This window comes from Euleptes europaea, chromosome 21 (genome assembly GCF_029931775.1).
Source record: "Euleptes europaea isolate rEulEur1 chromosome 21, rEulEur1.hap1, whole genome shotgun sequence".
In the NCBI taxonomy this organism is placed as follows: Eukaryota; Metazoa; Chordata; class Lepidosauria; order Squamata; family Sphaerodactylidae; genus Euleptes; species Euleptes europaea.
The window spans coordinates 11,002,644-11,030,258 of record NC_079332.1 but is presented as its reverse complement, the minus strand read 5'-3'; the positions used below and the strand labels follow the sequence as shown (position 1 = coordinate 11,030,258).

Below are 27,615 nucleotides of genomic sequence, written 5' to 3'. Positions count from 1 at the left end.
TTCTAATCCTTATAAGTCATTATTTTAATATTATACTTTCCCCTTGTTTAATACATTTCGATAAGCAATAATCATATAATATTAATAATAAAGGGAGAGAAAAGAATAAGATCATTTAAAAAATGGAAACAGACATAACAAAACAAATATGTGTGTGTGTGTGTATATGATATATGTATATATATATGTGTGTGTGTATGTATATATATATGTGTGTGTAGATATATGTATATATATACATACACACACACACACACATACACATATACACACACATATACATATATACATATTCAGAAACAAAGCTCTACCAAGGTCGCCATTTAGCCTCCCTTTTCGAGAGAAATGCTAAATTTTATTTTATTTTTAGTAATTTATTGACGGCCCCTGAGGCTGCGGCGCCGCCTGCGCCTCCCCTCTCCCCTCGCCCTTTGGCGACGGCCCCTGCCACGCCCCCTCCTTCTCCTCCTCCCCCTTTTCAAACCTCCGCAGCGGTTGCGGAGCCGGCGGCGCCCCCTAGCGGCGCGCGGCGGGGGCGGCCGGGCAGGGGCGGCGCTGGTCCCTGCGTGACCCGGGAGCCGCGCCGGCCGCGGGGCCCCGGATGCAGGAGGCCGGGCGGAGCGGGGGACGTCATTGTTCCCCGACACGGGCGAAGCAGGAGCTGGAGGGAGGGGGGAGGAGGAGGAGGAGCGGCCGGGCTGAGACCAAGGGGACCCGGCAGCGCCGAGCCAGGTAGGCTGTGGGGGTGGGGGGGTGGGAGATCGGGAGGCGGGGGGGTGGGGGAGGAGAGCCCCCCCGCCGAGGGGGGAGCGCTGCCTTCCTCCCCGCCGCCGCCTCCTCTTCCCGCTAGGCCCATGCGTGGCCCCGCCCCGCCCCCCTCGCTGCCCTTCTTTCAGGCCCTTCACCCGGGGTGACCCTCCCCCCCCAGGCCTGCGGCACCCCCCACCCCCCAAAAAACAGATCATCCCCCCCTCCCTCAATGACAGGAGGCCTGGTCCTTCAGCAGCAGCGAATGGGAGGGAAGGGTTTGCTGCTGCTGCTTCCCCCCCCTCCCACCACCGGGAGTGGGGGGGGGGGCTTAGAGGCCTGCTTTGATTTAGGGGATGGGAGGGTTCGTTTCCACCACCACCCCTTTCAAATGTTGGGGAGGGGTGTGCGTCTGCTTTCCCCTCCCCAGAAAAAGGGAGTGGGCTCGGGTCCCTTGTTTAATTTAGGAAGCATAAGAAAAGCCATTCTGGAGAGGGGGAGGGTCTGCTTCTTCTCCCCCCCCCGTCCCCAAAGAAAAAAGGGGAGTTGGAAGCAATGTTGGGGAGGGAGGCCTTGTTTAATTTGGGAGAGGGGAGGGTCTGCTTCCCCCGCCCAAAGAAAAAAGGGGGAGTTGGAGGCCTTGTTTAATGTTGGGGAGGGGGTGTCTGTTTTCCCCTCCCCAGAAAAAGAGAGGGGTCTTGGAGGCCTTGTTTAAGAACGTAAGAAAAACCAAACTGAGAGGGGAGGGTCTGCTTCTCCCCACCCCAAAACAAAAAAGGGGGAGTTGGAAGCAATGTTTAATGTGGGACGGGCTTCTTCTCCCGCCCCCAACAAAAGGAGGGGGTTGGAGGCCTTGTTTAATTTGGGGTGGGGATCTGCTTCTTCCCCCCCTCTCCCCAAAAAAGGGAAGGGGGAGTTGGAGGCCTTGTTTCATTTCCACCCAGACACATATGTGCACTCTCCCCTCCTTCAGTTATGTCATTTGCCTCCTTGCTTCCAGGGCAGGCTGATGCTGGAACAACATGTGGGTGTCACTGGGTTCCACTCGCGTGCAAAGTGGGGTGGGTGCCTGCCTACCAAAAAGAGGGCGATGTTGGAATTATGTCTTTAGAGCGCCTTTAAAAACGCCACAGGACACCCTCTGCGCCGTTTGATGAAGTGGGCCTCTCTTGTAGGCTAGAATTGACGCTGGGATAAAAGCCCTGTCAGTTTTTAGGATGCTGTTCCATTCCCTGGCATCTGTGGGTGTGGGATCTAGTCCGCAACAGTTTGTGCAGAAATAAAATGGTTGCGTTTTGGCGGTGCCACGCGGTTCACACGTGTCACATAGGTGGGTGCGCGCATCCGTAAACACAGATATGCATGTAAATAGTGGTCTGTATACACAAACAAGATTATAAATAGCGGTCTATATACACAAACAAGATTATGAAATGGGAAGGCTACTTTTCCAGACACTTGCTTGAGATGGGTCACAGGAAAGTAGTACAACAAAATCATCTCCCCACCCCCGTTCTTTCATCCAGCATGACCCCCCCCAGGCCTTAGTCTCCTCAGACCCCCCTCTCCAGTATTCACTTGTATATGGATGTCTATAATGCAGGTACCTTGGCACAAGCAATGGAAGGGGGCCCTGATAGTTACCCACTGTATGAAACAGAGCACTGGACTTGATAGACCACCGGTCTGACCCAACAGGCACCTCTAAAGCATGCAGAAATGCGAGCATATGAATGTTTGTATACTCATATAGCAACACACTGGTTTGTATATGTCTGATGCATCTGCACACAAATACAGATGCATGTGTACAGACATTTGTCTAGGCACACACTAACTCATGCAATGGCATAGGAACTTGTGTGACACGTGTGTGTGTGTGTGTGTGTGTGTATGAGTATTTGTGCAATATCTCCTTTTTTCAGTGTACTATACAAAAATATTTTTGCACCACTTCCCCCCTCCCCATACTATTTAAAAACTTCGGAACTATTTCCCCCATCCTCAAGTTTTAGCTTTGGGAGAAGATGATTCCAGAAGTCCATCCGCGCTAGTTTGTTGCTATAAACAAAGAAGAAGCAGGGGTCTTGGGGGACCTTAAAAATTAACAGTATTTTAGTATAAACTTGTTTGTGGATGAGAGGCCACGTCTTCAGATGCTGTGGGGTGGGCTTTTGTCCACCAGAGCTCACGCTGGGGAGGGATGTCAAAATGTAAGATGCCACAAGGCTCCTGTGAACTTTGGGAGAGGGCATTTTATTTTCTTGTCATTGCCCCCCAATACAAATGTCTAGCGAATACATGCAGAGCCTGTTGTGTGTGGGAGAATGCGCCTTCCCTTCTCCTGTTTGTCAGGCTGGTGAAGATTACCTTACTCCCTGTTCTTTGTTTGATTCCCACATGTTATGCATACATTCACTTGCCTCCTCTTGTCCCGTCCCCACCAGGAGTGAGCTACCATGTCTATTATTATTCCTTGCGTTTTGATCTCCGTCTGTTTTAAGCCCCCCCCCTTTTTAAACTTTTGCTGTTCCTTCTCTACCCTTTCCCCTTCCTTGTCCCTTCCCTTGTGTGTTGGGTTTTTGTTGTGGGGCGGGGGGAGAGAGAGAGAGAGAGAGAGAGAGGAGTCTTCTGCCATTCTCTTATAGTGTTACTTCCCTAGCTTGGTTGCTATGGACACTGCCTCTCAAACGAGTGATTCTTTTACAGTCTCTCTTCTCTTCCCTCCTCGCCCCCCCACATCTGGGAAATCAAGCCGTAATGTGACCGGGGGTGGGTGGGGGGTGGGATAGAAGTTGTGGCTTGTCCCCTTGTAGTTTCTCCGCCTTTTCCTGCCCGTTTGCCTTTCCTCGTCCCAAACTTCCCTCGTCAAAAGAGATGTTTCCACGGCACCTATCACTGAGTTTTGTGATCAGTCTTGGCTCCGGCACAAATGTTTTCTGGACACCGAGTGGCTCTGAATGGGAACAGGGTGGTGACACAATAGATTCCTAGGTGCAAGAGTTGGGGAAAGCCTATCAGTATGCATCTTCAGTTCCCGGGCAGGATCCTCCCTCCCCAGGGAGAGATGCATCAAACCCTCCTACCCTTGGCAATGTTACTTTCCAGGAGGGAAGTCGGATCTCTTACAGATATTACATGCTCTGACTGGTTGCCACACACACACCCGCAACCCCTAAGCCTCTTTTGTAGGCTGTCGAGTGACCCGGAAACCTGCATGGGTCTCCCTTAGCATAAACGCTGCCTGGAAAGTATAAAATTACAAACACAAGCGTGTTTTGTAAGGCGCTCTTTGAAAATGCGCAGCCATCCCCAGGCAGGTAAATTGCTTGTTTGGGACGAGGGCGGAATGAAGTGTGTTTAACGCGACCAGTTTAACTTCGTTGGAATGGACCGTAATGAAGCTAAATGAAAGGCTTACGACCAGCAATGGGGCTAGAAGCAGAATAAATCAGTCAAAGACAGAGGCGGGGTGGGGTTCGATACAGTAAGGCTGAATTTATGATTAAAAATCTGCTGGAGGTAGGTTGTTCCCATTGTTAAATTTCTGCTCCCTAAAATAAAACAGAGAGAGAATGGATGTTTGCTTTTACAGTAAGGAGCATTCTTACGAGTTCAGGCCTCAGAATTTCTTCAGAAGAGACTGAAAATTGGACAGTTACTTGTTGCTCAATGGGAATGAAGCTAAAGAATGAACTGGAGCTATTTATCATCCCGTCTGTGAGGTGATTCATAAAGGATTGCATTCTCTCCTGTGGCTCTAAAGCCCTGTGCCTCTGTTAACAGGAAATAAAAGTGCTCATTAAACGTGTGAAGGGTTATCGACTAAATAAAAGGTGCTGGAAAGTCCCATTACCTTTTCCCTGCTTCTCCTAGTTTCCTCCTCTTCATCTGTACAGGTCTCTGTTCTTATCTTTTCTCTCAGATTGTCTGGCTCAGGGCACAGTAGCTCACTTCCCATCGCGCGTTCTCAGAAGGTCCCGGGCAAAGCTGGGTATCAAAATGACTGCCCTTACCTGGGATGCTTTTGTTGACTCTGAGCCGGTTTGCGCATGGTCTCAACGTGTCGATGTCAGGCCCCACGTCTCCACTGGGACATCCCACCTTCAATCGGCGTTGCCAAGGACGAGCCAACACCTGAGAAATGCAGAGGTTTTCACTTGAGCTGCTCAAATGACAAGAGCCAGTTCCAGAGGTTAAACAGTTGCTCCTCACCTGGGCCCGTTCCCCGATGACCACCTCCACTTGCTTCAACCCAGGCTCCCCGTCTGCACAATAATATAATAAATAAATAAAAATAATATAATAAAACCACAATAATATAATAAATTCCGTATAATTTCATACAATAAATTCCAACTCCATAAAACAAAATGATACCCTGAATACAATTATGCATTGTAAGCTGCCTTGAGACATGTGGAAAGGCAAGATTTATTATGCTTCGACAAATAAATGTGAGATCTGTGTGCAGGATGGCTCAGGCTACCAGGCGTGCGTTCCTTGGCTTGGTCCAGGGTTTGGCTCTGCCTCCCCGCTGCTTTTGCTCCGGGGGGGGGGGGTTGCTGGAGGTTGGTGGGCCTACTCAGGGGGAGTTGATTTAGTTAGAATATTTTTATGCCACCTCTCCGGGGAACCACAGCCCCTCCACTAAAGGCATTAGACAAATTAGACAATTCAAGGAGCCAGTGTGGTGTTGTTGTTAAGAGCATTGGTTTAGAGCGGTGAAGTCTGATCTGGAGAACCGGGTTCAATTCCCCATTCCTCCACATGAGCTGTGGATGCTAATCTGGTGAACTGGATTGGTTTCCCCACTCCTCCACAAGAAGCCAGCTGGGTGACCTTAGGCTAGTCACATTATCTCAGCCCCACATACCTCACAGGGTGTCTGTTGTGGGAAAGGGATGGCGATTGTAAGCAGGTTTGAGTCTCCCTTAAGTGGTAGAGAAAGTCGGCATATAAAAATCAACTCCTCCTCCTATTATTATTATTATTGATGATGGGTCTATGACGGCTTCTAGCTATGATAGTTCATGGGAACCTCTGAGTTCAGAGACAGTGTATCTTTGGGTTCTGCTTTTTGTGGGGCAGAGGGCTGGTAATTTCATGCTTTGCTGGTGGGCTTCCCATCTGGCTAGAGAGGGTGCTGGACGATATGAATCCTTGGCCTGAGGGGGGAGGGCTGCCTTCAGATTCCTCTTGGCTCGCTTGCTCAAGTCACCTAAGGTAAATTGCTACGCAAGTGCCTGACTGCCCCTCCATGTGTTTAACTGGATTGTGGCTTGCTGTGTTCTGGCTCTGGTAGACTGACGCACATAAGAACATAAAAAAAGCCCTGCTGGATCAGACCAAGGCCCATCCAGTCCAGCAGTCTGTTCACACAGTGGCCTACCAGGTGCCTCTAGGAAGCCCACAAGACGACTGCAGCAGCATTATCCCGCCTGTGTCCACAGCACCTGATATAGGCGTGGAGCTGATAGTTCTGTTTAGCAGCAGGTGACTGGATTAGATTTAGGTCCTTCCCAATTACTGGCAAGCAGCGGCGTGCGAGGGGGGTGGGCTTGGAACTTCTGAATCCTTCAAGTTTTGCTATTGAGGTCGATTCCCTCTTACTGTAGAAGACAGACAGAATTGCCGATCAGGGAGGCGTTCATTCTTGGAGGGTGCCTGTGAGCCTCCCCACTTGAATGAATGGCCACTCCGCAGCAGTGGGACTTGGTGAGCGGCACCCTGCTGTGGCGCACAAACTATCGGGGTTTCTTGCAAGACGTACAGTGCGATCTGAAGCAGAGGTGCACCCCGCTAAGCCCATTGACTTCCGTCACCCCAGAAAGGTGTAACTCCGCTACAGGGTGCGCTGGTGAATATCGACATGTGTTGTTGGCAAAGTGTTCAGCGGTTAAAGTCAAAGCACAGCTGGATTGGGGTGGGGCTGTTGATATTACTAGATCTGTCAGCAGCCTCCAATGTGGTCGACTGTGATCTTTTAGACCACCACCTTGCTGACATCGGGATTCGGGGCTCAGTCCTTCAGTGGCTGGGTTCTTTTCTCCGTGGTCGGGGACAGAGAGTGACGCTTAGGGAAGAGGTGTCGCAGTGGCACCCTCTGGCGTGTGGGGTGCCTCAAGGTGCGATCCTCTCCCCTGTGTCGTTTAACATATATATGCATCCTCTTGCCCAGCTTGTCTGGAGTTTCGGGCTGGTGTGTCATCATTACGCTGATGACACCCAGCTTTATCTGCTGATGGACGGCCGTCCGGACTGTGCCTCGGACACAGGTGCTTGGATGCTGTGACTGGGTGAACACATGAAGCTGCCTTATACTGAATCTGACCCTTGGCCCATCAAAATCAGTATAGTTTACTCAGACCAGAAGTGCCTCTCCAGGGTCTCAGGCAGAGGTCTTTGACATCACCTACCTGTCTGGTCCCTTTAACTGGAGATGCCGGGGATTGAACCTGGGCCCCTTCTGCATGCCAAGCAGATGCTCTACCACTGAGCCACAGCCCCTCCCCTTGTTTAGGAAGGAAAACGATATCCCTTCTCCCTTTCCCCGCTCTTTACCTGGATTTACACTCCATCTTTTGATAGCTGCTCTTATCTGAGCAGATGTTGGCTCCCGAGTTGGCTTGCTTCAGGCACCTCTGGAAGGTTGTGCTTTGGCATCGTGCTTTTGGGCTGTAGGTTACCCAGAGTCCAACTTCCTTTGGCTGCATTCTTCCCCTGTATAAACAAATCTGTCAGGAGATTGTGCCTGCCCAGTGCTTCAGCTAGGTGACTTGCAATTGAATTCCTGCCTCGCAGACTTTGTAACTGACTCCTTTGTCAACTGCCTGTGTCTTCCCCCCACACACACACACACCAAGTTGTACTTTTTTCCTGGTTAATGAGAGAGAGGATTATGTTAAAGAAGGGCTCCCCCTTTCATCACTGTTTGGAACAAAGAACAGCCAGACGCATGCAGGAAATGAGTAAAACGCTGAGCATGTTTGAGCGCCAGCGCGGAGATGTGTTTTCCCAGTCTGATTTCGTTACGCTATTGGGGCAGCATGGGTAATTTGAGCTGTGCCATTCTGAAAAGGAAACCTGATTTAATAAGCACTTCTGAGAACGCGTGGCTGACGGAAGCTGTGAAATTTGCTTTATTTAATCTCGCAGTTGTAAAGCGTCTCCCACGTTCGCCTTAAGGGCTACCATTTTGTAGCCCTTGTGGTGATCCAAGCTGTAGAGGGGCTTCTACGGGGTGAACCCTCACAGAGGGGGCTTAGAGGGGTTTGAGATACCACAGAGGAGCCAGCGGTCCCCTACATTAGAAACCTTGGCTATTCCATTTGATGTGCTCTCTTAGCAGAAGGGCAACTAGGTTACTTCAGGTTCTCAATCCCACCCTTTTTGGCAGCCTGAAATAAATGTATTGAGAGGACAGGGATCTGGATGCTGTTGTGCAGATTCGCTATTTTTATTAAGAAACTAAAAATCTGACCTTGAGATCCTGGGGGAAAGAATCGCATATTGATGGGAAATACGCATAGGTTTCTTCTTGGATGATGGGGGACAAAAAGGGAAATGAAATTAACAAGACTGTGGATGGGGTGCCAGCAGAAATTATGTGGGAATCCTTTCTGAGACGCCTGACCCTTACGGCTGGCTTGTACAAGCATTACAAGTAGTCCGGCGGTGCAATCTGGTAGCTTGCAGGAGGAAAGAAGATGATGCAGTGGGGGGGGGGGAGAACTTTGTTTAAAAACAGAGCATATGTCACTAAAAAATGAACATTTCCCCCCTGCCACTTGTATCAGTGCAATTCATAACACTAGTGCCCTGGGTACAAAGATCTTTGTAAACTGTGTTTTACAGAAGAGTGCTTGCCTTCTAAAGCCCGAAGAATCCCATTCTTTTCTTCTCTGGGTTTCTTTCAGGGCCAAACACCCCTGTCTCCAGCCACCTTACAAATTAAGGTCGTCCCCCAAAGCTCTTTCCAAACCTTCAGTGCGGTAGAAGGAGTTTTGAGCAGGCTTATGCTTTGCAATTCAAGTAGAAATGGGGGTCGCAGTCGTTAAAATACAAGGCATAGTTAGGCAAGGGGTGGTTAGTGTCACTTAAGCTCTCTCTACGTGGGACTGGTGGCTGCGTTGCCAGAGAACAACACGGCAGAGGCGTTGCTGCGTTGTTTATGCTTGAGAAAGGCGCTTTTTATTTTTTGCGACTGAGCCTAATGGAAAAGAATAACTGCTTATCTTCGCCATTTGGTAAACCGAGTTGACCTTGCTTTGCCACCCGTCAAAAAGATGTTTCTCCCCCCTCCCTTTTCTTTTTACAGAGATGAACAATGACCATAGTTGACAAAGCATCTGAGTCCTCCAACCCTTCGGCCTGTCAGAAGCAGCCTTTCGGCTCCCTGGTGCCGGCTTCTGTAGATATGGATGCAGGCGCTGCGGGGTGGGGCGCTGTGTCTTCTCTCGAAGCTCCGAAACACAAGATCTCCTTGGGACCAGTGCCGGGAGCTGCCGTTTATTCCAATTCATCCGTTCCGGATAAATCCAAGCCCTCCGCTCAGAAAGAGCCGTGTAAGTTCTCCCTACCCCACCCCCCCATTTATAGAACTCACGCACAAACTTTTGGGATGCTTCTGGTAATAAGAGCCCCGTGGCGCAGAGTGGTCAGCTGCAGTACTGCAGTCCAAGCTCTGCTCACGACCTGAGTTCGATCCTGTCGGAAGTTGGTTTCAGGTAGCCGGCTCGAGGTTGACTCAGCCTTCCATCCTTCCGAGGTCGGTAAAATTAGTACCCAGCTTGCTGGGGGTCAAATGTAGATGACTGAGAAGGCACTGGCAAACCACCCCGTCAACATAGTCTGCCTAGCAAATGTCAGGAAGTGACGTCACCCCATGTGCCAGAAATGACCCTGTGCTTGCACAGGGGACCTTTACCTTTTACCTCCTGGTAATAGTTGTGTGCGGGAGTTCCTTCTGCAGATGAGCATTTCTCTTGTTTGTCATTTTAAATGCTGAAGGCTCGATGAGGAACATTGCATAGTGCATTAAAGGACCACAGTGCACAGCCTGACTGATCTTCATTCTGACCCGTGTACCATACAAGGTTCCCATCCAGGGGGAAGTTGTGCCAAAGTCGTGCTTTGAATCAGTGAGATAAATTATCTTCAGCCTCTCCTCCATTGGGCCATCTCTGATTCTGTGCAGCTGCATCTATGGGGTCATTCTCCCTGGAGGATTTAGGAGTGTAGGAGCAGCCTGTCCCGTGTCTCTTTAGTAAGCTCAGCAACCATAGATCTTAGCTGAGCAAGTTAAATCCGTCATAGAAACTTGTACCGCTCATATAAGGAAGCAAGCCAGCGTGGTGTAGCTGTTTGGAGCGGTGGGCTCTGATCTGGAGAACTGGGTTTGATTCCCCACTCCTCCACGTGAGTGGCAGAGGCTAATCTGGTGAACTGGATTTGTTTCCCCACTCCTACACATGAAGCCAGCTGGGTGACCTTGGGCTAGTCACAGCTCTCTTCGAGCTCTCTCAGCCCCATCTACCTCATAGGGCATCTGTTGTGGGGAGGGGAAGGGAAGGTGATTGTAAGCTGGTTTGATTCTTCTGTGGTAGAGAAAGTCGGCATATAAAAACCGACTCTTCTTCTTCTTTTGAACATTGTGCAAGTTATCAGGGTGCTTGCCATAAATTACTCAGAATGAGGAAACTGCAAGGACAAAAAACATGGAAGTATCTGCATTTGTTTTTCTGGGCTGGTTTCTAGATTGCTCTTTTGTAAAAGAACCACTCCTTATAGGATGGTATTGAAAAGCTGTCTGAGGATCTGCTCGGTCCCGATTTTAATGATTCTCAGTGTCTTTTGAACATGTGTCTTTGGCAGCTCTCAGCGATGGCATTGCACCACCGCAGAAAGTCCTCTTTCCGGCAGAGAAGGTGTGCCTGAAATGGCAAAAAACGCACCGGGTGGGAGCTGGTCTCCAGAACCTCGGCAACACGTGTTTCCTAAACTCCGCCCTGCAGTGTCTGACCTACACGGCCCCTCTGGCCAACTACATGCTCTCCCATGAACACTCCAAAACCTGTGAGTACCTCTCTGCATCCGGGGCGCCTTTCTTTGAGCATGTGAGGTTTGCTGCAAAAAGCATAGATTCAAATGCGGGTGAGTGGAAGAGGAGAGGGAGGAGCCAGCCCAAGATGGAATGGTTTTGCTTGGTTTTGTTTGCAATGCGTGGTCTTCCTTTGCCCCAAGGATTTGTGGGGTGATGATTTGGGATGTTCTTCCGTTCAGGTCACGAGCAAGGCTTCTGTATGATGTGCACCATGCAATCGCATATCACCCAAGCCCTTTCCAACTCCGGCAACATCATCAAACCGATGGCCGTCATCAACGACCTCAGACGTAAGCCTAGTGAACTTCTTTAAAAAAAAAAATCTGGGTTTTGGGGCGGGGGACGTCATTGATGCTTAAAGTGAGATCTTCATACACCTGATAAAAGGAAGTATTTCTTCACACAACACATAGTTACATTGTGGAACTCCCTGCCCCAGGATGTGGTGATGGTTGCCAGCTTGGAAGGCTTTAAGGGGAGTGGACATGTTCATGGAGGAGAGGGGTATTCATGGCTACTAGTTAAAATGGATACTAGTCATGATGCATACCTATTCTCTCCAGGATCAGAGGAGCATGCCAGATATATTAGGTGCTGTGGAATGCAGGCAGGATGGTGCTGTTGCAGTCTTCTTGCTTGTGGGCTTCCTAGAGGCACCTGGTTGGCCACTGTGTGAACAGACTGCTGGACTTGATGGGCCTTGGGGGCCCATCCAGCATGGCTTTTCTTATGTTCTTATGTTCGTGTCAATTTTCTTTGTTAGGCGTCAACGCTATTTTTTTATGTAGATTGACATGTCAGGCTAAATGTCATCTCCTACACTTGCATAGGGATAGCAAAGCATTTCCGGTTCGGAAACCAGGAAGACGCGCACGAATTCCTTCGCTATACTGTCGACGCTATGCAGAAAGCATGTCTGAACGGAAGCAACAAGTGAGTTGTGAGCAGAATTCCCGTGCGGGTTTTTTTTTTTTTAACCCTTGTCCCCTGAATGTAAACTGAACGTCAGGCCTTTGCCTTTTAAGTAATCCACCTCTTTCTGTAACCTGCTTCCAGGTTGGACAGGCACTCACAAGCCACTACACTCATTTATCAAATATTTGGAGGATACCTGAGATCTAGAGGTATGGTTTTTCAATGTCTTTCCCCCCTTAGACTGCGTTGGGTGTAGACTGCCGCGGGACGGTCCGTTCTTAACTGCTTTGCCCTGTGCTAAACACCTCTGTTTTCATTTCAGTAAAGTGCATGAACTGCAAAGGGGTTTCCGATACTTTTGATCCCTACCTGGATATTCCATTGGAGATAAAGGTATGAGAACTTGTGATTGTGAGGGGGCAAGTGACTAAAACGCCATTCATGGGAGCGTAAGTTCATTGAGGGGGGGAATATTTTGGAGTGACTCTTATTTTGAACTCTAAACCAAAATGTAGGAATCCATTCTTTCCCATTTCGATAAAGTCTTTAAGACTTTACTGCATGTATGAAAATGGTAAGAATGGTAAATATTGCTCGTTGCTAAGGCTGTGTTCATCTTTGCGACCAAAATATGATGTTGTGGTGGAAAGTGCTGTCAAGTTGCAGCCCATTTAGGGTGAGCCCGGAGGGTTTTGAAAGCAAGAGACGTTCAGAGGTGGTTTGCCATTGCCTGCCTCTGCATCACGACCCTGGACTTCCATGGTGGTCTCCCAACCAAATACTGACCACAGCCAACCCTGCTTCGCTTCTGAGATCTGACTAGCCTGTGCTATCCAGGTCAGGGCAAGATACGCTGCCTCCCTTTAGAACTGGGGAAATAACTTTATGGTGTTTGTGGGGGAGGGCGTTGGGAGGACGTAAAGGAGGTGTTTATGGATCTGGTGCAGTGTTCTTGGACGTCCTGATGACTTTTAATCGTTTGGGTATTGGGAAAAGTAGCAGGTCTAGCAGCCCAGACTAGCCTGATCTTGTCCCAGTTCAGAAGCTGAGCAAGGCTATTACTTGGATGGGAAACCACCAAGGAAGACTGGGGCTGCTAGGCAGAGGAAGGCAACGGCAAACCACCTCTGAACATCTCTTCCCTGGAAAACCCCACAAGGTGGAACTTTATGGGGTCGCCATGAGTTAGTTGCACACTTTACCTTACGTTGGGAAAAAAATAAAGGTAGTCCCCTGTGCAAGCACTGGGCCATTACTGACCCATGGGGTGACATCACGTCCAAAATTTCCTAGGCAGACTTTGTTTATGGGGTGGTTTGCCAGTACCTTTCCCAGTCATCTTCCCTTTACCCCCAAGCAAGCTGGGTACTCATTTTACTGACCTCGGAAAGATGGAAGGCTGAGTCAACCTCGAGCCGACTACCTGAAACCGACTTCTGTCGGGATTGAACTCAGGTTGGTAGCAGAGCTTGGACTGCAGTCCTGCAGGTTACCACTCTGCGCCATAGGGGTTCCCTTTTTAAAGGAAGCCCTGGAGATACTACTGTGAATCAGCCTTTAAAAAACTTGTGGAACTCACGGCTTGTTTCTTTCTTTCTCTCTGTCTCTCTCTTTATTTTTTTAGACAGCTCAAAGTGTTAACAAAGCCCTGGAGCAGTTTGTCAAACCAGAACAACTGGATGGCGAAAATGCTTATAAATGTAGCAAGTAAGAAGGAAACAAATCTCTGTTTGATCCGTCTGATTTGATCCCGTGTGTCTTGCAAAGTTTTCGAAAGAATCTGGCTTGCGTTTGATCCGTGCCAGGCAAAAGAGCATACGCTGGCATTATGGATCACTCATGAGTCATTTGAGATGGTATAGTACAACGTGTGCTCTCTTGCTTTGGATTTTTCTTTTATGGATTTAGAAAATTTGTATGCCTCCTTTCCAGATCAGCTTGAGGCAGCTCACTATAACAAAACCAAGAAGACAGACAATAAACACATCCCATCCATAAAAGCATATCACTAGAAGTCAATAACATAAATAAACCAAGTCTGGGCTTAAAGGCACATAAAACAGCAAAGTCTAAAATGCTATTGATAAAGTAGTCCTCAGGACATACAAAAAAAAATGGAACTCCTTAGTTAAAAGCCTGAGTAAAGAGGAATGTTTTGACACAGCGTGCAAAGGAAAGTAGGTGCCAGATGACCCTCAAAGGATGAGGGCATTCCAGAGGTGAGATGCCACCACCAAAAAAGCCCTGTCTCTTGACACCGCCTTCCTGACCTCTGCAGGCACAGAGAGCAGGGCTTGAGAAGAGGATCTGAACTGGTGGGCTGGATAAGTACCCCAGCCCCAAGACATCTAAGGCCTTAGAGATAAGAACCAGCACTTTAAATTGTGCCTGGAAACAGATCTTTCAAATGCAAGCCATTTTCGTTTTCTCCTTCTAGAAGCTCCTGTCGCAAAACGATGCGATAAATTTATGAAAGCCCAAAACTTGGATCTGTGCTGATTTCCGGCAACAGCACACTGTAATTCGAGCTTCAGGGAATTGGAGGAACGTTTGGGGGAAAATAGCCCTGGAAGGTGATCGTTGTGCCATCTGCTCTCTGTTGTAGGTGTAAAAAGATGGTTCCTGCCTCAAAGAGATTCACGATCCATCGGTCTTCAAATGTTCTCACCCTGTCCCTGAAACGGTTCGCAAATTTCAGCGGCGGGAAAATCACGAAGGTAACAAGACTTGAGTACCACAATGAGATCTGTTAGATTTCGTAGCACCAGACGGGCACATGAAGCACGTAAAACTGTGCTGTGCGACTCTGGTGCCCGGGTGTAGGAAAGAAAAGATGGTGGTTCATCAGCAGCGCTCTTGGATTCCCTTTCTGTCGGTCACAACCAAGTCCCTTGGCATTGAAAACAAATTTTTGGCCTCGCTATGCATGCTTTCAAGAGCCGTTTTTCCCAGTTCTTTGTTCCGTGGTTTAGCGAACTGTGGAAAACAGTATTGTGCCTGGATTGTCCCTTTTTTACACTGCACGTAGCTTTCATTTATCTCGATTTTTAATTAGATGAGAAGTGAATTATTCCTTCTGCTGAAAGCATTTCTGGAAATGAGCGCCTCTCATTTGTGTTGCAGGAAGTGAAATATCCCGAATATTTGGATATCCGCCCGTACATGTCCCAGCCAAACGGAGAGCCAATTATTTATGTGTTATATGCAGTCCTGGTACACACTGGCTTCAGCTGCCATGCAGGTCATTACTACTGCTACATCAAGGTAAATTTTCTCTCTCTGGCCGTAAAACTTCTGTGGGATTGAACCCCCATTGTGTTACTGGCAGTTCTAGTGTGGGGTGCTGCTGCTCCGAGAGAGAAGAGATTCCTGATTTAACTGCACTGTCGGTACAAACTTTATTTTTATTCCAACCTTCCTTTCAAATAGCTCAGAGCAGGACACCTGAACACATGGTCCATCAAAGTCAATATTGTCCACTCAGACTGGCAGCAGCTCTCCAGGGTCTCAGGCGGGGGTCTTTCACATCACCTACCTGCCTGGTTCCTTTAACTGCTGCAGTCTTGTTTATGAGCTTCCTAGAGGCACCTGGTTGGCCACCATGTGAACAGTCTGCTGGACTTGATGGGCCTTGGTCTGATCCAGCAGGGCTTTCCTTATGTTCTTGGGTTCCAGTTTTGAGGTAATGGGGGTGTGGCCAAGATACTAGATACTAGAATTTTAAGTGATTATACTCATCATTTTTGTTTTTGATGTCTGTAAGCCGCTTTGAATCCTGTGTTGCAGGAGAAAGGCAGCATATAAATATGCTAAATCAATCAATCAATTAGTGGGCAGGGTGTTTTCCTTTTAATTATGGTGAGAAATTCAATTAAGGCTGTGCATCTAAAGCCGACTGATACTGAAGCTGCTGGTTTAGCCGTACGGACTATGCACATTTTGGGGGTCAGTTGCCTTGTGCACCCAGACGGTTGAACACATGAAGCTGCCTTATACTGAATCAGACCCTTGGTCCATCGAAGTCAGTATTGTCTACTCAGACCAGCAGCGGCTCTCCAGGGTCTCAGGCAGGGGTCTTTCACATCACCTACCTGCCTAGTCCCTTTAACTGGAGATGCCAGGGACTGAACCTAGGACCTTCTGCATGCCAAGCAGATGCTCTACCACTGAGCCACAGCCCGTGCCCATCTCCATTTTTTCGCCGCCATGGGGGTGGATCCTTACCCCTATCCTCTGGCTGAACCGAGCAAAGTTTGAAGCCTTCCTCCAGCCGAAAGAGCCTCCCTGCTATTTAATTGGCTCTTCCGTTAGAGGACAACTCCTTGGGGGGGTTAACTCCCCCTCAATAACAAAACCAAAACTGAAAGAAGAACGGGGGGAACTTCAACCTAGAAAAATCATGTAACCAAGGTTGACAAAAAGCCTGATGACAGAATGGATACTAATGGGTTCCATACGATAAATCAACAAAACTTTAAGAACATAAGAACAGCCCTGCTTGATCAGACCAAGGCCCATCAAGTCCAGCCATCTGTTCACACAGGGGCCAACCAGGTGCCTCTAGGAAGCCCCCAAACAAGATGACTGCAGCAGCATTGTCCTGCCTATGTTCCAAAGCACCTAATATATTTGGCATGCTCCTCTGATCCTGGGGAGAATGGGTATCCATCATGACTAGTATCCATTTTTACTAGTAGCCATGGATACCCCTCTGCTCCATGAACACGTCCACTTCCCTCTCAAAGCCTTTCAGGTTGGCAGGCATCACCACATCCTGGGGCAGGGAATTGCACAATTTAACTATGCGCTGTGTGAAGAAATACTTCCCTTTTATCTGTTTTGAATCTGTCCCCCTCCAGCTTCAGCAGATGGTATTACGAGAGAGGGAGAAAAGCGTCTCCCTGCCCGCTCTCTTCATACCACGCTTAATTTTACAGACCTCTATCATGTCTCCCCTTGACCGCCTTCTTTCCAAGCTAAACCGCCCAAATACCTTAAAAATAGTAAAAAAAAAGATTTCATTGTACCGTGCCATGTCAACATTCCAAATGTGCCCCACAGGCTCAAAAAGGTTGAGGACCCCCGATAGTACAAACGTGTTCTGTACCTTCCTTCCACTAGATGGCAGTCTCTATTTGGGCCAAGGGTAGAAAGTCTTTTTTTTTCTTTCCTTGAGTGAAAATGGGATGGGGGGGAAGGAGAAGAAACTGGTTCCTACCAACAGTGGTTTTTTGCTTCACAGCTACTGTTCCCTGGCTGCTAAGCCTGCTCTAGGTTTGGAGCTGGGGGTCCGTACGCTTCCCTCGCGGGCTTCAGATATTGGCTGCCTTGACGCTTACTAACGCCTGCCTATGACAGTAAATGTCACAGTGCTATGAAATGCCCATATAAACATCCAATAGAAGAAGAATTCATTTATTTGTTTAGCCGTAGGCCGTTACAAAATATCCTTACATATGTACAAAAAGCCAAAAAAAGGGATAAAATTGCATCAATATACATTGCCTGGATAAAAACGATTTCATACAAAATCTCTATTAAAGATCGCACTCATTTGCTTTCCTATACAAAAATTTTCTTTAAAGCTTCAAGAGCTCTAATCTTCCTGGCCGCAATAGCAAATTGAGACATTCTGAAGGTGACATGCGAATCAGAGTCAGAGAGTTAAAAAACACACCAATTTATCGATTTCAGAACAAAAATTTACTCCCTTCAAAATTCCATCCAAGGATTTGGCTCCAGGCTCACTATACAACGGACATAATAGCACATAATGAAAAATGTCCTCCGGTGATAATGATCCACAGATGCATGTGCGATGTTCCTTTGGGATTTTATTATACCGCCCTGTCAGAAAGGCTGAAGGCATGGTTTAAAATCTTAGGGAGGTGAAAGCCACCCTAAGGTTCTGAGATATATAAACATCCAATAACAAATCTTGCAAGCCAGTGACTAAACAAAGTCAAATGAAGGTCTAAATGATGTAAAGTCCAAAGATGAAAATATATCTACTGATCTCCCAGCAAATTTGAAATCAGGATCCTGGACTGGATTGCAATTCATGTTAATTACATGTCCATCTACGTCCTTTTTACAAGGATCCGGTATTCACACCTGTTTCGCCATTTCTTCTTCAGAGAATTAAACGATGGACCTTATTTGGACCTTAGTATACTGGTTCCTATTTCCAAACTGAACTCACATGTTCTCATAGCATTGTGACATTTATTGTGATAATCTATCGCACAATACAGATATTAACCGTCATCTAACTCTATATATGGTTTATTGTTAGCCATGGTTGCTGCAAATTTGTTTGAACTTTCTCGACGGCATGAAAATTTGGTTTTAGTACTAATGCCTATCCGGCAGTACCTTGCCAGGGTCGCCATAACTGTACACCCAACGCTGCAAAAAGTTACAACTAATTTAAGACGGCGGTTCCCTTTTCTCCTCCCATTTCTGCAGGCCAGCAACGGGCAGTGGTACCAGATGAACGATTCCATTGTCTCAAACAGTGACATACGATCTGTTCTGAATCAGCAAGCTTATGTGCTTTTTTATATCAGGTAACGTCAAACGCTCCAGACTTTTGCGGCAGCTAGCTAAGGAGTCGGCTCTTTGTTAGTCTTTGTAAAAGCGATTTTGCGTAAATGTTAGCATATCAAAACTTCAATTGTGGCCCTGTATATATCTGTAAGATGATCTCTGCAGTTAGGAGTCCAGTATTCTAGTATTTATATCCTGTCTCTCCCCCCAAAGCAGCTTCCATCATTCACCTCTTCCCTAGTTATCCTCCCAACAACCCTGTGAGGTAGATTAGGCTGAGTGTCTGTGATGGGCTCAAGGTCACCCAGCAAGCTTCCTTGGCAGAGTGGGGATTTGAACCTGGGTCTCCCAGATCTTAGTGTGACACTAACCCAGGGGTGTCGAACTAAATTGTTACAAGGGCTGGCTATGACATAAATGTCACTGGGCCGGGCCATGCCTCACCAGCCCAGATCGAGAGTGGAGGGGGGGGGGGTGGCTCGTGGGCCGGATAAGAGCTCTCAAGGGGCCAGATACGGCCCACGGCCTTATGTTTGACACCCCTGCTCTAACCTCTAATCCGCACTGGGTCTTCTGGATGCAAAGACCCTTCCACTGTAAATAACAAAAACCCGTCTAATCAGTTTAATGCTTTCTGGCAAGAAGAAGAGTTGGTTTTTATATGCCGACTTTCTCTGCCACTTAAGGAAGAATCAAACCGGCTTACAATCGCCTTCCTTTCCCCTCCCCACAACAGACACCCTGTGAGGTAGGTGGGGCTGAGAGAGTGTGACTAGCCCAAGGTCACCCAGCTGGCTTCATGTGGAGGAGTGGGGGAATCAAACCCGGTTCTCCAGATCAGAGTCTGCAGCTCCAAACCACCGCTCTTAACCACTACACCACACTGGCGGTTAAAAAATGCTTGTCATAAATCTTATTGAGCTTGTGGTTCAGGTATCACGTTACAGATTGTGTCTCAGTGCTTTGTTCACGTAATTCTGAAAAACTGCAAATCATTCCACCACCACCTCCGCACGCTCCTTCGGCTGTGGTCAACTGCCAGAGCAACTAGGAGGGTTTCGCTTTAGAGCAAAGCCGATATCTGCAGGAGTGTTGAGCCTGGAAGTGGGCAGTCCATACTGTGATAACTGTATTGTACTGTGAGAGCCAGCATGGTGTACTGGTTAAGAGTGGTGGTTTGGAGCGGTGGAGTCTGATCTGGAGAACCAGGTTGGATTCCCCACTCCTCTACATGAGCGGCAGAGGCTAATCTGGTGAACTGGATTTGTTTCCACACTCCTCCACACGAAGCCAGCTGGTTGACCTTGGGCTAGTCACAGCTCTCTTAGAGCTCTCTCAGCCCCACCTGCCTCACAGGGTGTCTGTTGTGGGGAGGGGAAGGGAAGGCGATTGTAAGCCGGTTTGATTCTTCCTTAAGTGGCAGAGAAAGTCGGCATATAAAAACCAACTCTTCTCCTTGGTTTTCTCTCTGGGTCAGGCCTAGCCTACCTCACAGGGTGGCTGAGGTTAAACCATTCTGATCTTGGAAGAAAATTAAGGCAGGGGGAGAGGGAGATCTAACAGTGCTGTTGGAGAGCACCACCGAAGTTCCAGGATGACTGCAGAGTTTGGTTAACACAGGTCGTTTGTGATGTTCTCGGCCAGGTCCCACGATGTGAAGAACGGCGGCGAACACATGCATTCCGCTCACGCCCCTGGGCAGTCTTCTCCCCGGCCAGTGATCAACCAGCGGGTGGTGAACAAGCAAACGGCACCAGGTTTTATTGGGCCGCAGCTCCCGCCACACCTGATGAAGGTAATCCTCTCTTCTGAACACATGAAGCTGCCTTCTACTGAATCAGACCTTTGGTCCATCAAAGTCAGTATTATCTACTCAGACTGGCAGCAGCTCTCCAGGGTCTCAGGCAGAGGTCTTTCACATCACCTACTTTCCTAGTCCCTTTAACTGGAGATGCCGGGGATTGAACCTGGGTCCTTCTGCATGCCAAGCAGAGGCTCTACCACTGAGCCACAGCCCCTCCCCTTAACACGGTGGTACAAAGCAAGGCAACCAGCAGGCCGGGGTTTTACCCACAGCCTTGCTTCCTAAACACCACAATGCTACGCAGAGCTGCTCCAGCCTGGAAATAAATTTATTAGATTGCTGCCCTTGAGGGGTCGCATCCAAGGCCGGGGATTTGCGGATGGGGAGGAACCCGTGTAATGCTGAGCTTTGACTTCGTGTTATGTATGAATGGAACAAGGGGGTCATGTTTTCTTTTTTTTAAAAAGCCTAACAAAATTGGAATGTTGTCCATTTTTCCTGCCTTCCCAAAGTCGTCATCTTTTTTTCTTAAATAATTGCAGAATACAAATCACCTGAATGGAACTGGATCACTGAAGGAAACGCCCAGCAGTTCTGTGGCCAGCCCTAGTAATGTGCCCCTCAACAGACCGTCCTCCGCCCCCCAGGCCACCTCCCTCCCAAACTGGACGATTAACAGGCCGCCGGCGACGACCACTCCTGACCCTTCGAAAAAGCAGAAAATAACCATCAGTATTAACAAGCTGTCCGCTCGCCAAACCACCTCTCACAACAGCTGCTTGGCGGAGAACCCCAGCAAGCCGGCCCCATCCTCAACTGTTTCCAACCCTTCCGCGGTGCAGTCTACCTCAAGCGCGTCCGCCGTCTCGGCTGCTAACAGGACTCCCAAGCCGCCACCGCCCCCCGGCGAAACGTGTTCCACACCAGTGGTGAACGGCAAGCCCAAGCTGAACCCGAGCACCTTGGTCCCGTACGGAGCTGAATCTTCGGAAGACTCCGATGAGGAGCCCAAGGGGCTGGTGATGGAAAATGGCCACTCCAAGCCTTTCAACGGCATCCCGACAGGAAGCGCGGCTGGTGCATCGGAAAGCTCTTGTGCATCCTGTCACAGTGCTGAAGAGGAGGTGGCGCCACCGCCACGCGAGCCACCCAAAAACGTCGCTGTCAATGGTGCTATTAGTGTCGATGAGGCTCCGAAAGAAAACGGGCTGCCCCCCGAGGAAGCCGCTTGCCAAGTCAAGCCGGTGAAATCTGCAGAAAATCCATTCTCGAAAGCCAACGGATTGCATGGGAAAGTGAGTTTCGTTTCTGCTGTGGTTCCTTTGGCAGGCTCTCTGAGTTCCTTGTAAGAAAGGATGGGCGCACAAGAAACCACGCTTTCTAGCATTAATTCCTCCCCCACCCTTTTTTCGTTTGTGAGGGTGGCTTCTAGGGAGATGGTTCCAGGACATACGGGCTCGGAAACCTGAGGAACTTGTGTCAGGTGTGCGGCTATCAATACAGTGGTCTGTTTATCCAGGGGGAAGAAAGGAGACCTTTAACAGAGCCAGCGTGGTATAGTGGTTAAGGGCAGTGGTTTGGAGCGGTGGACTCTGATGTGGAGAACTGGGTTTGTTTCCCCACTCCTACACACAAAGCCAGCTGGTTGACCTTGGGCTAGTCACAGCTGTCTCAGCCCTACCTACCTCACAGGGTGTCTGTTGTGGGGAGGGGAAGGTGATTGTAAGCCGGTTTCATTCTCCCTTAAGTGGTAGAGAAAGTCGGCATATAAAAACCAACTCTTCTTTTTTAGACAGTTGCTGTGTCTGTCTGACCTACCTCCGAGTATTTTCACATGGTTAAAAATAGAGGGAACGGGTAGATAGAACTGTGCACACTGGCCTGAGCTCCTCAGAGGACAGGTGGGGTAGAAATGGGAGGAAAGAAATGTGGGGAAGTTGTGTAGTTGCGTCTGCACACACCTTATTTGTGCAGGCGGCAGGTCATAATGTTCAGGATGGTTCTGAGTGGTGTGAAGCACAGCCCATGGGATTCTGTGGTGACTCTCGGGCATTGAAGAAGGAAGAAGAAGAGTTGGTTTTTATATGCTGACTTTCTCTACCACTTAAGGGAGACTCAAACCGGCCTACAATCATCTTTCCCTCCCCACAACAGACACCCTGTGAGGTAGGTGGGGCTGAGAGAGCTCTAAGCGAGCTGTGACTAGCCCAAGATCACCCAGCTGGCTTCGTGTGTAGGACTGGGGAAACAAATCCAGTTCACCAGATTAGCCTCCGCCGCTCATGTGGAGAGGCGGGGATCAAACCCGGTTCTCCAGATCAGAGTCCGCCGCTCCAAACCACCGCTCTTAACCACTACACCACGTTGGCTCTGTATGAGCATGGTTCTGTATTGTACCTGCACCCTCACGGAGTCTGCTGAGCACTGACTGGGTTCTTCGCTTAACTAATAGTTCGCACTGTGTGTTGCCGTAAGTAGGCTCTCCTGCCATGTAATTTTTGCTTTCGGTTAACGCATCACGTTAAAGTTAAAGCTGGGCTTCCGCACGTCAAATCCTATCGCGTTTTCTATTGGATGTTTCACCTTGACTGACTGTACTCAGACGGCGTGATCTGCCTTGAGTCCCATTGAGAAAGGCGGACTGTAAATAACGTCAATATGTAACATGGTTTCGCTTCCCAGTGGGAGCCTGGGTTTGACCGTTGCGGGTTGTGCAAAACCGTGGTGGCGTCCATATGCTTTGCTCTTGGCAGGATTCTGCAGCATGCCATCTTCGATAGTTTGCTTTGGTTCTGCATGTCCATTAACCCTTTCTGATTTTACCGATAGGGACCACCCACCGCTTTGCCCCCGGTCCCCGAAGACAGGGTCTTGGACTCCTTCAGATACAATCAACTGAAAACATCACCAGAAGAAACAAGGTACAACAATATTGCCTTTTCCAAATGCATTTTCATTAGAAAGGGTGTTAGAAGACTACGCAAGGGCTTCAGAAGTCTACGTGGAACACTGTCCAGCTGTGCTTTCGTCATCTGGTACGGTTTCATAGTTTCATATCCATTTTTTTTAACGCTTACTGGAAAACTTGGGGAAAAACATCTCTGCAAGGGCCACTTGGCACTTCAGCCCATATTTTTCGGTGCCCTTCTCTGCTCAGGATGCACGCAAGGTCACCCCCTCCCAGAAATTTTTTCCTCTCGACCTGCAGCGCACGTTCGAATACATTTTGGTTTGTCAGGAAGGCTAAATGTCACTTGAAGCCAGGGCGTAGTTGGCTGCCTTTAAGATACAATTTAAGGTGCACTTTAGCACTGAGGGGCTCTAAGCTTCTCTGAAACATGACCCTTTTAAATCCTCATAGGGGAAAAAAATCTTAGATGAGAAATTGTCATTGTTGGGCTTCTCGCAGGATATGTTATTAGATCTTGGAAAAACTGAAGGTTTCACCAAAATTAAAAAGCGCATTAAAGAGCTCGATTATAACAGCACTACTTTTCATGCTCGCCGCGTTTGTTCATCTCAGTTTTTTGGAACACCACCACCACGCGGTTTGCCCGCTTATACTTACTATTTGATAACTCCTCGTCTTTCTAGAGCCTTCTGTTTAGCTAGACTGAATGCTAACCCCTCTATGGTTATGCAGGGCAGGATTTTGAATACACCATACCCAGACAGGACCTGTCCTTGCTTTTCTGGCTCTGTTGATTCATTAGCTCATGCCAACCTTGAGCCAGCTATCTGAAACAGACTTCCGTCGGGATTGAACTCAGGTTGTGAGCAGAGCTTGGACTGCAGTAATGCAGCTTACCACTCTGCGCCATGGGGATCTTCTTGGCACTCTTGCCTATATGTAGTGGATGTCTTAAAGTTTACGCCACTTGCTATGCATCTCCCTTCCTGACTACCGTTAAGAAAGCTTAATTTTCTTGATTTGAGTCCAGTGGTCCCTTAAAGACCGACGAGATTTTCAGGGTATAAGCGTCAGAGATCAAAGGAAGCTTTGACTGAAAACCTTATTCCCTGGAGATATTGAAGAAGGGTTTTTTCTCTACCTTTAAGGAGTCTCAAACCGGCTTGCAATCACCTTCTCTTTCTCTCCCCACAACAGACACCCTGTGAGGTAGGTGGGGCCGAGAGAGAGAACTGTGACTAGCCCAAGGTCACCCAGCAGGGTGCATGTGGAGGGAGTGGGGAATCAAACCCGGTTCACCAGATTAGAGTCCGCTGCTCATGTGGAGGAGTGGGGAATGAAACCTGGTTCTCCAAATTAGAATCCACCGCTCTTAACCACTACCCCACGCCGTTGGTCTTTAAGGTGTTACTGGGACTCAAGTCTTGCTCTTCTGCGAGAGGATAGGACTCACAATAATGGGTTTAAATTGCGGGCGGAAAGGTACCGGCTGGATATTAGGAAAAAAATTTTTTAACGGTAAGCATTGTTTGACAGTGGAATCAGCTACCTAGGGAGGTGGTGAGCTCCCCCTCACTGGCAGTCTTCAAGCAGAGGCTGGACAAACAGTTGTCAGGATGCTCTAGGCTGATCCTGCATTAAGCAGGGGGTTGGAATAGATGGGCTGTATGGCCACTTCCAACTCTATGATTCGGTGCAGCAGACCAACATGGCTACCCACCTGATATTTAATTTTCTTGTGTGCAGTGCAAGCGGAAAAGAGAAAACCTCTGAAGAGGACAGCTGTTTGGAATCCTCGGGCGATGCTGGTAAGAGAATTCCCTGCGACAAGGCTGTCAAGATCCTCACCAACCTTCTCGGCAGCGTCCAGGATCCCCCAGCTCCTTCCGACCCCGTTTCTACCAAAGTCGACTCCTGTGAAAGTGTTGCTGCAGAAACGCTAAACTCGCATCTCGATAGCAGCGGGCAGTGTGACCCTCCGTTAAAGTCCCTTGAAGCAGAAGTGGAATTCCCTATAGAAGGTGACCCAGAGGATCACCCAGCAAAAACAAGAGGACCAAAAGAAGGGTCCGCTACTTTGAAAAAGAGCCCCGTGCACGTCAGAGGGACCCCTGAGGAAGTAGAAAAACCAGCTCAGAGCCCTTTTGGAAAGTCTGATGCCGAGTGCCGTCCCATCAAGGCAGTTGCTCTGAATGGGGTAGAGAAAAGCCAAGAAGCGCAGAACAGCGTGAAGAATGCTGTGGACGCCCCACTTCCGGAGGAGGCTTCCACCACCAGGCTTGACACGGGCACAGGGAACCAGAGTCCGAAGGACGGGGATGGGCACGAAGGTCTCGGAGAAAACGCGGAAAGGCCGGAGCCAAAGCCCCATTCCCCGCTGAAGGAGAAAGTTTGCTCTTCCAAAAAAACGGACAGAGAGCACTACCGCGGCAAGAGGGAGTGCTCGGAAAGCGAAGAGCGGGAGGCCAGCCACGGCCAGATGGACGGGCATCACCACAAGAAAAGGCGTTCCTACAGCAGAGAGCAAACGAAGCAGGAGTATTCGAGAAGAGAGTACTACAATGGAAACAAGTACCGGTTCCCCTCGAGCCCTGAACCTGGGCGAAGTTTAGGGAAGTACCCGCATTCCAGATCTCGCAGTAGAGGGAAAACAGATCTCGAAAGGAGCCGGTATTGCCCCTGGAAAGGGGAGCCATCGTGGGGCAGAATGAATTATCATCAAGATACCCCAAGGAGATGGGAAAAATACCGACCCAACAACTACTATTATTCTTCCCACATAGCGAGGAGAAGCCAGGATAGAAAATTCTGTCATGATGAGAGGGACTATAGCAAATCAAGTCACATTTACAGTAAACCGTATAGAGATTATTCTCACAAAAGCAGATGGACTTACGACCCAGCAGCGAAGGAAAGAGAGAGATACCATGACGGCAGTTCGAAAGCGGACGTGTACCGCTGTCCAGTTCCCTCCCAGCACCCGGAGAAATATCCCCACGGGAGAGAGGTGCCCCTGGCGGAGGAGCACGGTTTGCATCCAGCAGCTGAACATCTGAAGGAGAGGAAAAGGAAATCCCCCAGTCTGGAGGGCAGCGACAGCAACCCCGAAAAGAAATGCCGGCGGAGCTCGCCAAGTGAACCTCTTGAGGAGCAGAAAAGCCGAAAGCGCAAGAAGTCAAAGAAGAAGAAAAAGTCAAAAGATAAACACAGAGAGCGAGATTACAGGTCAGTGGCCAGAGAAAGCCCCCCCGGCTCTTCCATAAATGTCTTTTTCTTTCATTTGCTTGTCATAGGGTGGGGCAGGCGGGAACACTCTTGAAGCTGCCTTCTTACCGAGACAGACCCTTGGTCTATCCGGGTCACAGTAGCCTGCTCTTAACTGGCAGCAGCTCTCTGGGGAAGGCAAGTGGGGTGTTTAGCATCACCCCGTAGATTTTCCTGTTAACCTTGCTCCCGTTTTTCTTCAGGCATCACCAGGACTTGGATCCCTCCGCGTCGGGCTCCGAGGCGGAGGCCCACAAACACAAGAAGAAGAAGAAGAAAAAGAAGAAGCGTGCCAAAAGATCGGAAAGCTGCGACGGGCCTCTGGCGCCCCGCCTCCCGAAGCCGACCGGCGCGGAAGCCGGCGGCCTCAAGACTTGGGATATGGCCAAAGCATTATCGGGGGATTGTCAGAAAAGCGGCGGCCAGCCCCGAGACGGAGCGGCTGCGGCCTGCTGGAAATCAAAATGTGTAGAAGGTGGAGACACAGGAGGCTACTGCTTCACTACAGATCACCATGTTGGTAAGAGACTGGGACACCCTATGGGTGAAGAGGAGAGAGAGTCAGTGGAAACCCCCCGCCCCCCGGAAGATTGCCTCTCCACCTATAAGACAACCCTTTCTCTTCCCAGTCCTCTAAGGCAGGGCTTCTTAAATTTTTTCCACTCGTTCAAGAAAGTTTTATGCGACCCCCGGTGTATAGGTATATAAAATAGGTATACAAATCAAAACATTTACCGATAATAAATCATAAAGAAATTTATTTTAAAACAATTCTTTGGTATAATGTTACCATTTATTTTTGCCAACCCACCCCCCGCATTGTTATGCGACCCCATATGGGGTCACGGCCCACAGTTTAAGCTTTGCTCAAAGGCATGACCGAGTTTGGGCACCTGGGTCTCTGGAGAGGCAGCATACACTTTTACTGAATACAACAACACACACACGAGAGTGCAATGTCTTTTATTAGGACCAACCGAAAGGTAACAAAGCGCTGAAATTGTCAGGACAGCAGAGAGGGAGGAGCTCGGTGGGACTGTGCTGCAAACTTGGTTTGTTCCTAAACTATAGCAGAGGAGTGGCTGGAGTAAGTGCTGCCAGAAGCTGTGGAGGAGAAGGACATTTTACAGAGCCCGATTCAGACAACCCTCCGGATACCACCTGCTTGTTGGGAATTCATTATTATTATTATTTTGGTTCAACGTGAACGTTTACTGTGTTTCAGCTGCTACGGAGGCACCTTTTCATAAAGACCGCAGCTGGACAGTCCCTAAGTCTTCAAACAATGACTTTCCATATAAAGAGGAAACAAGATGGTAA

The 27,615-nt window shown here is 48.7% G+C and overlaps 1 protein-coding gene across 1 annotated transcript; it reads left to right on the top strand.

Annotated features, from left to right (window-relative positions):
- Nucleotides 1–670: 670 nt before the first annotated feature.
- Nucleotides 671–27,615, top strand: USP42 (ubiquitin specific peptidase 42). Its single transcript, XM_056866212.1, has 17 exons — nt 671–732; nt 9,068–9,314; nt 10,624–10,824; nt 11,032–11,142; nt 11,683–11,785; nt 11,909–11,976; nt 12,090–12,160; nt 13,392–13,474; nt 14,373–14,484; nt 14,891–15,031; nt 18,236–18,336; nt 19,961–20,111; nt 20,663–21,415; nt 22,950–23,041; nt 24,778–26,256; nt 26,499–26,815; nt 27,521–27,615. Exons 2-17 carry the CDS (start codon nt 9,077–9,079, stop codon nt 27,613–27,615), a joined length of 4,116 nt encoding a protein of 1,371 aa, XP_056722190.1. The 5' UTR covers nt 671–732; nt 9,068–9,076.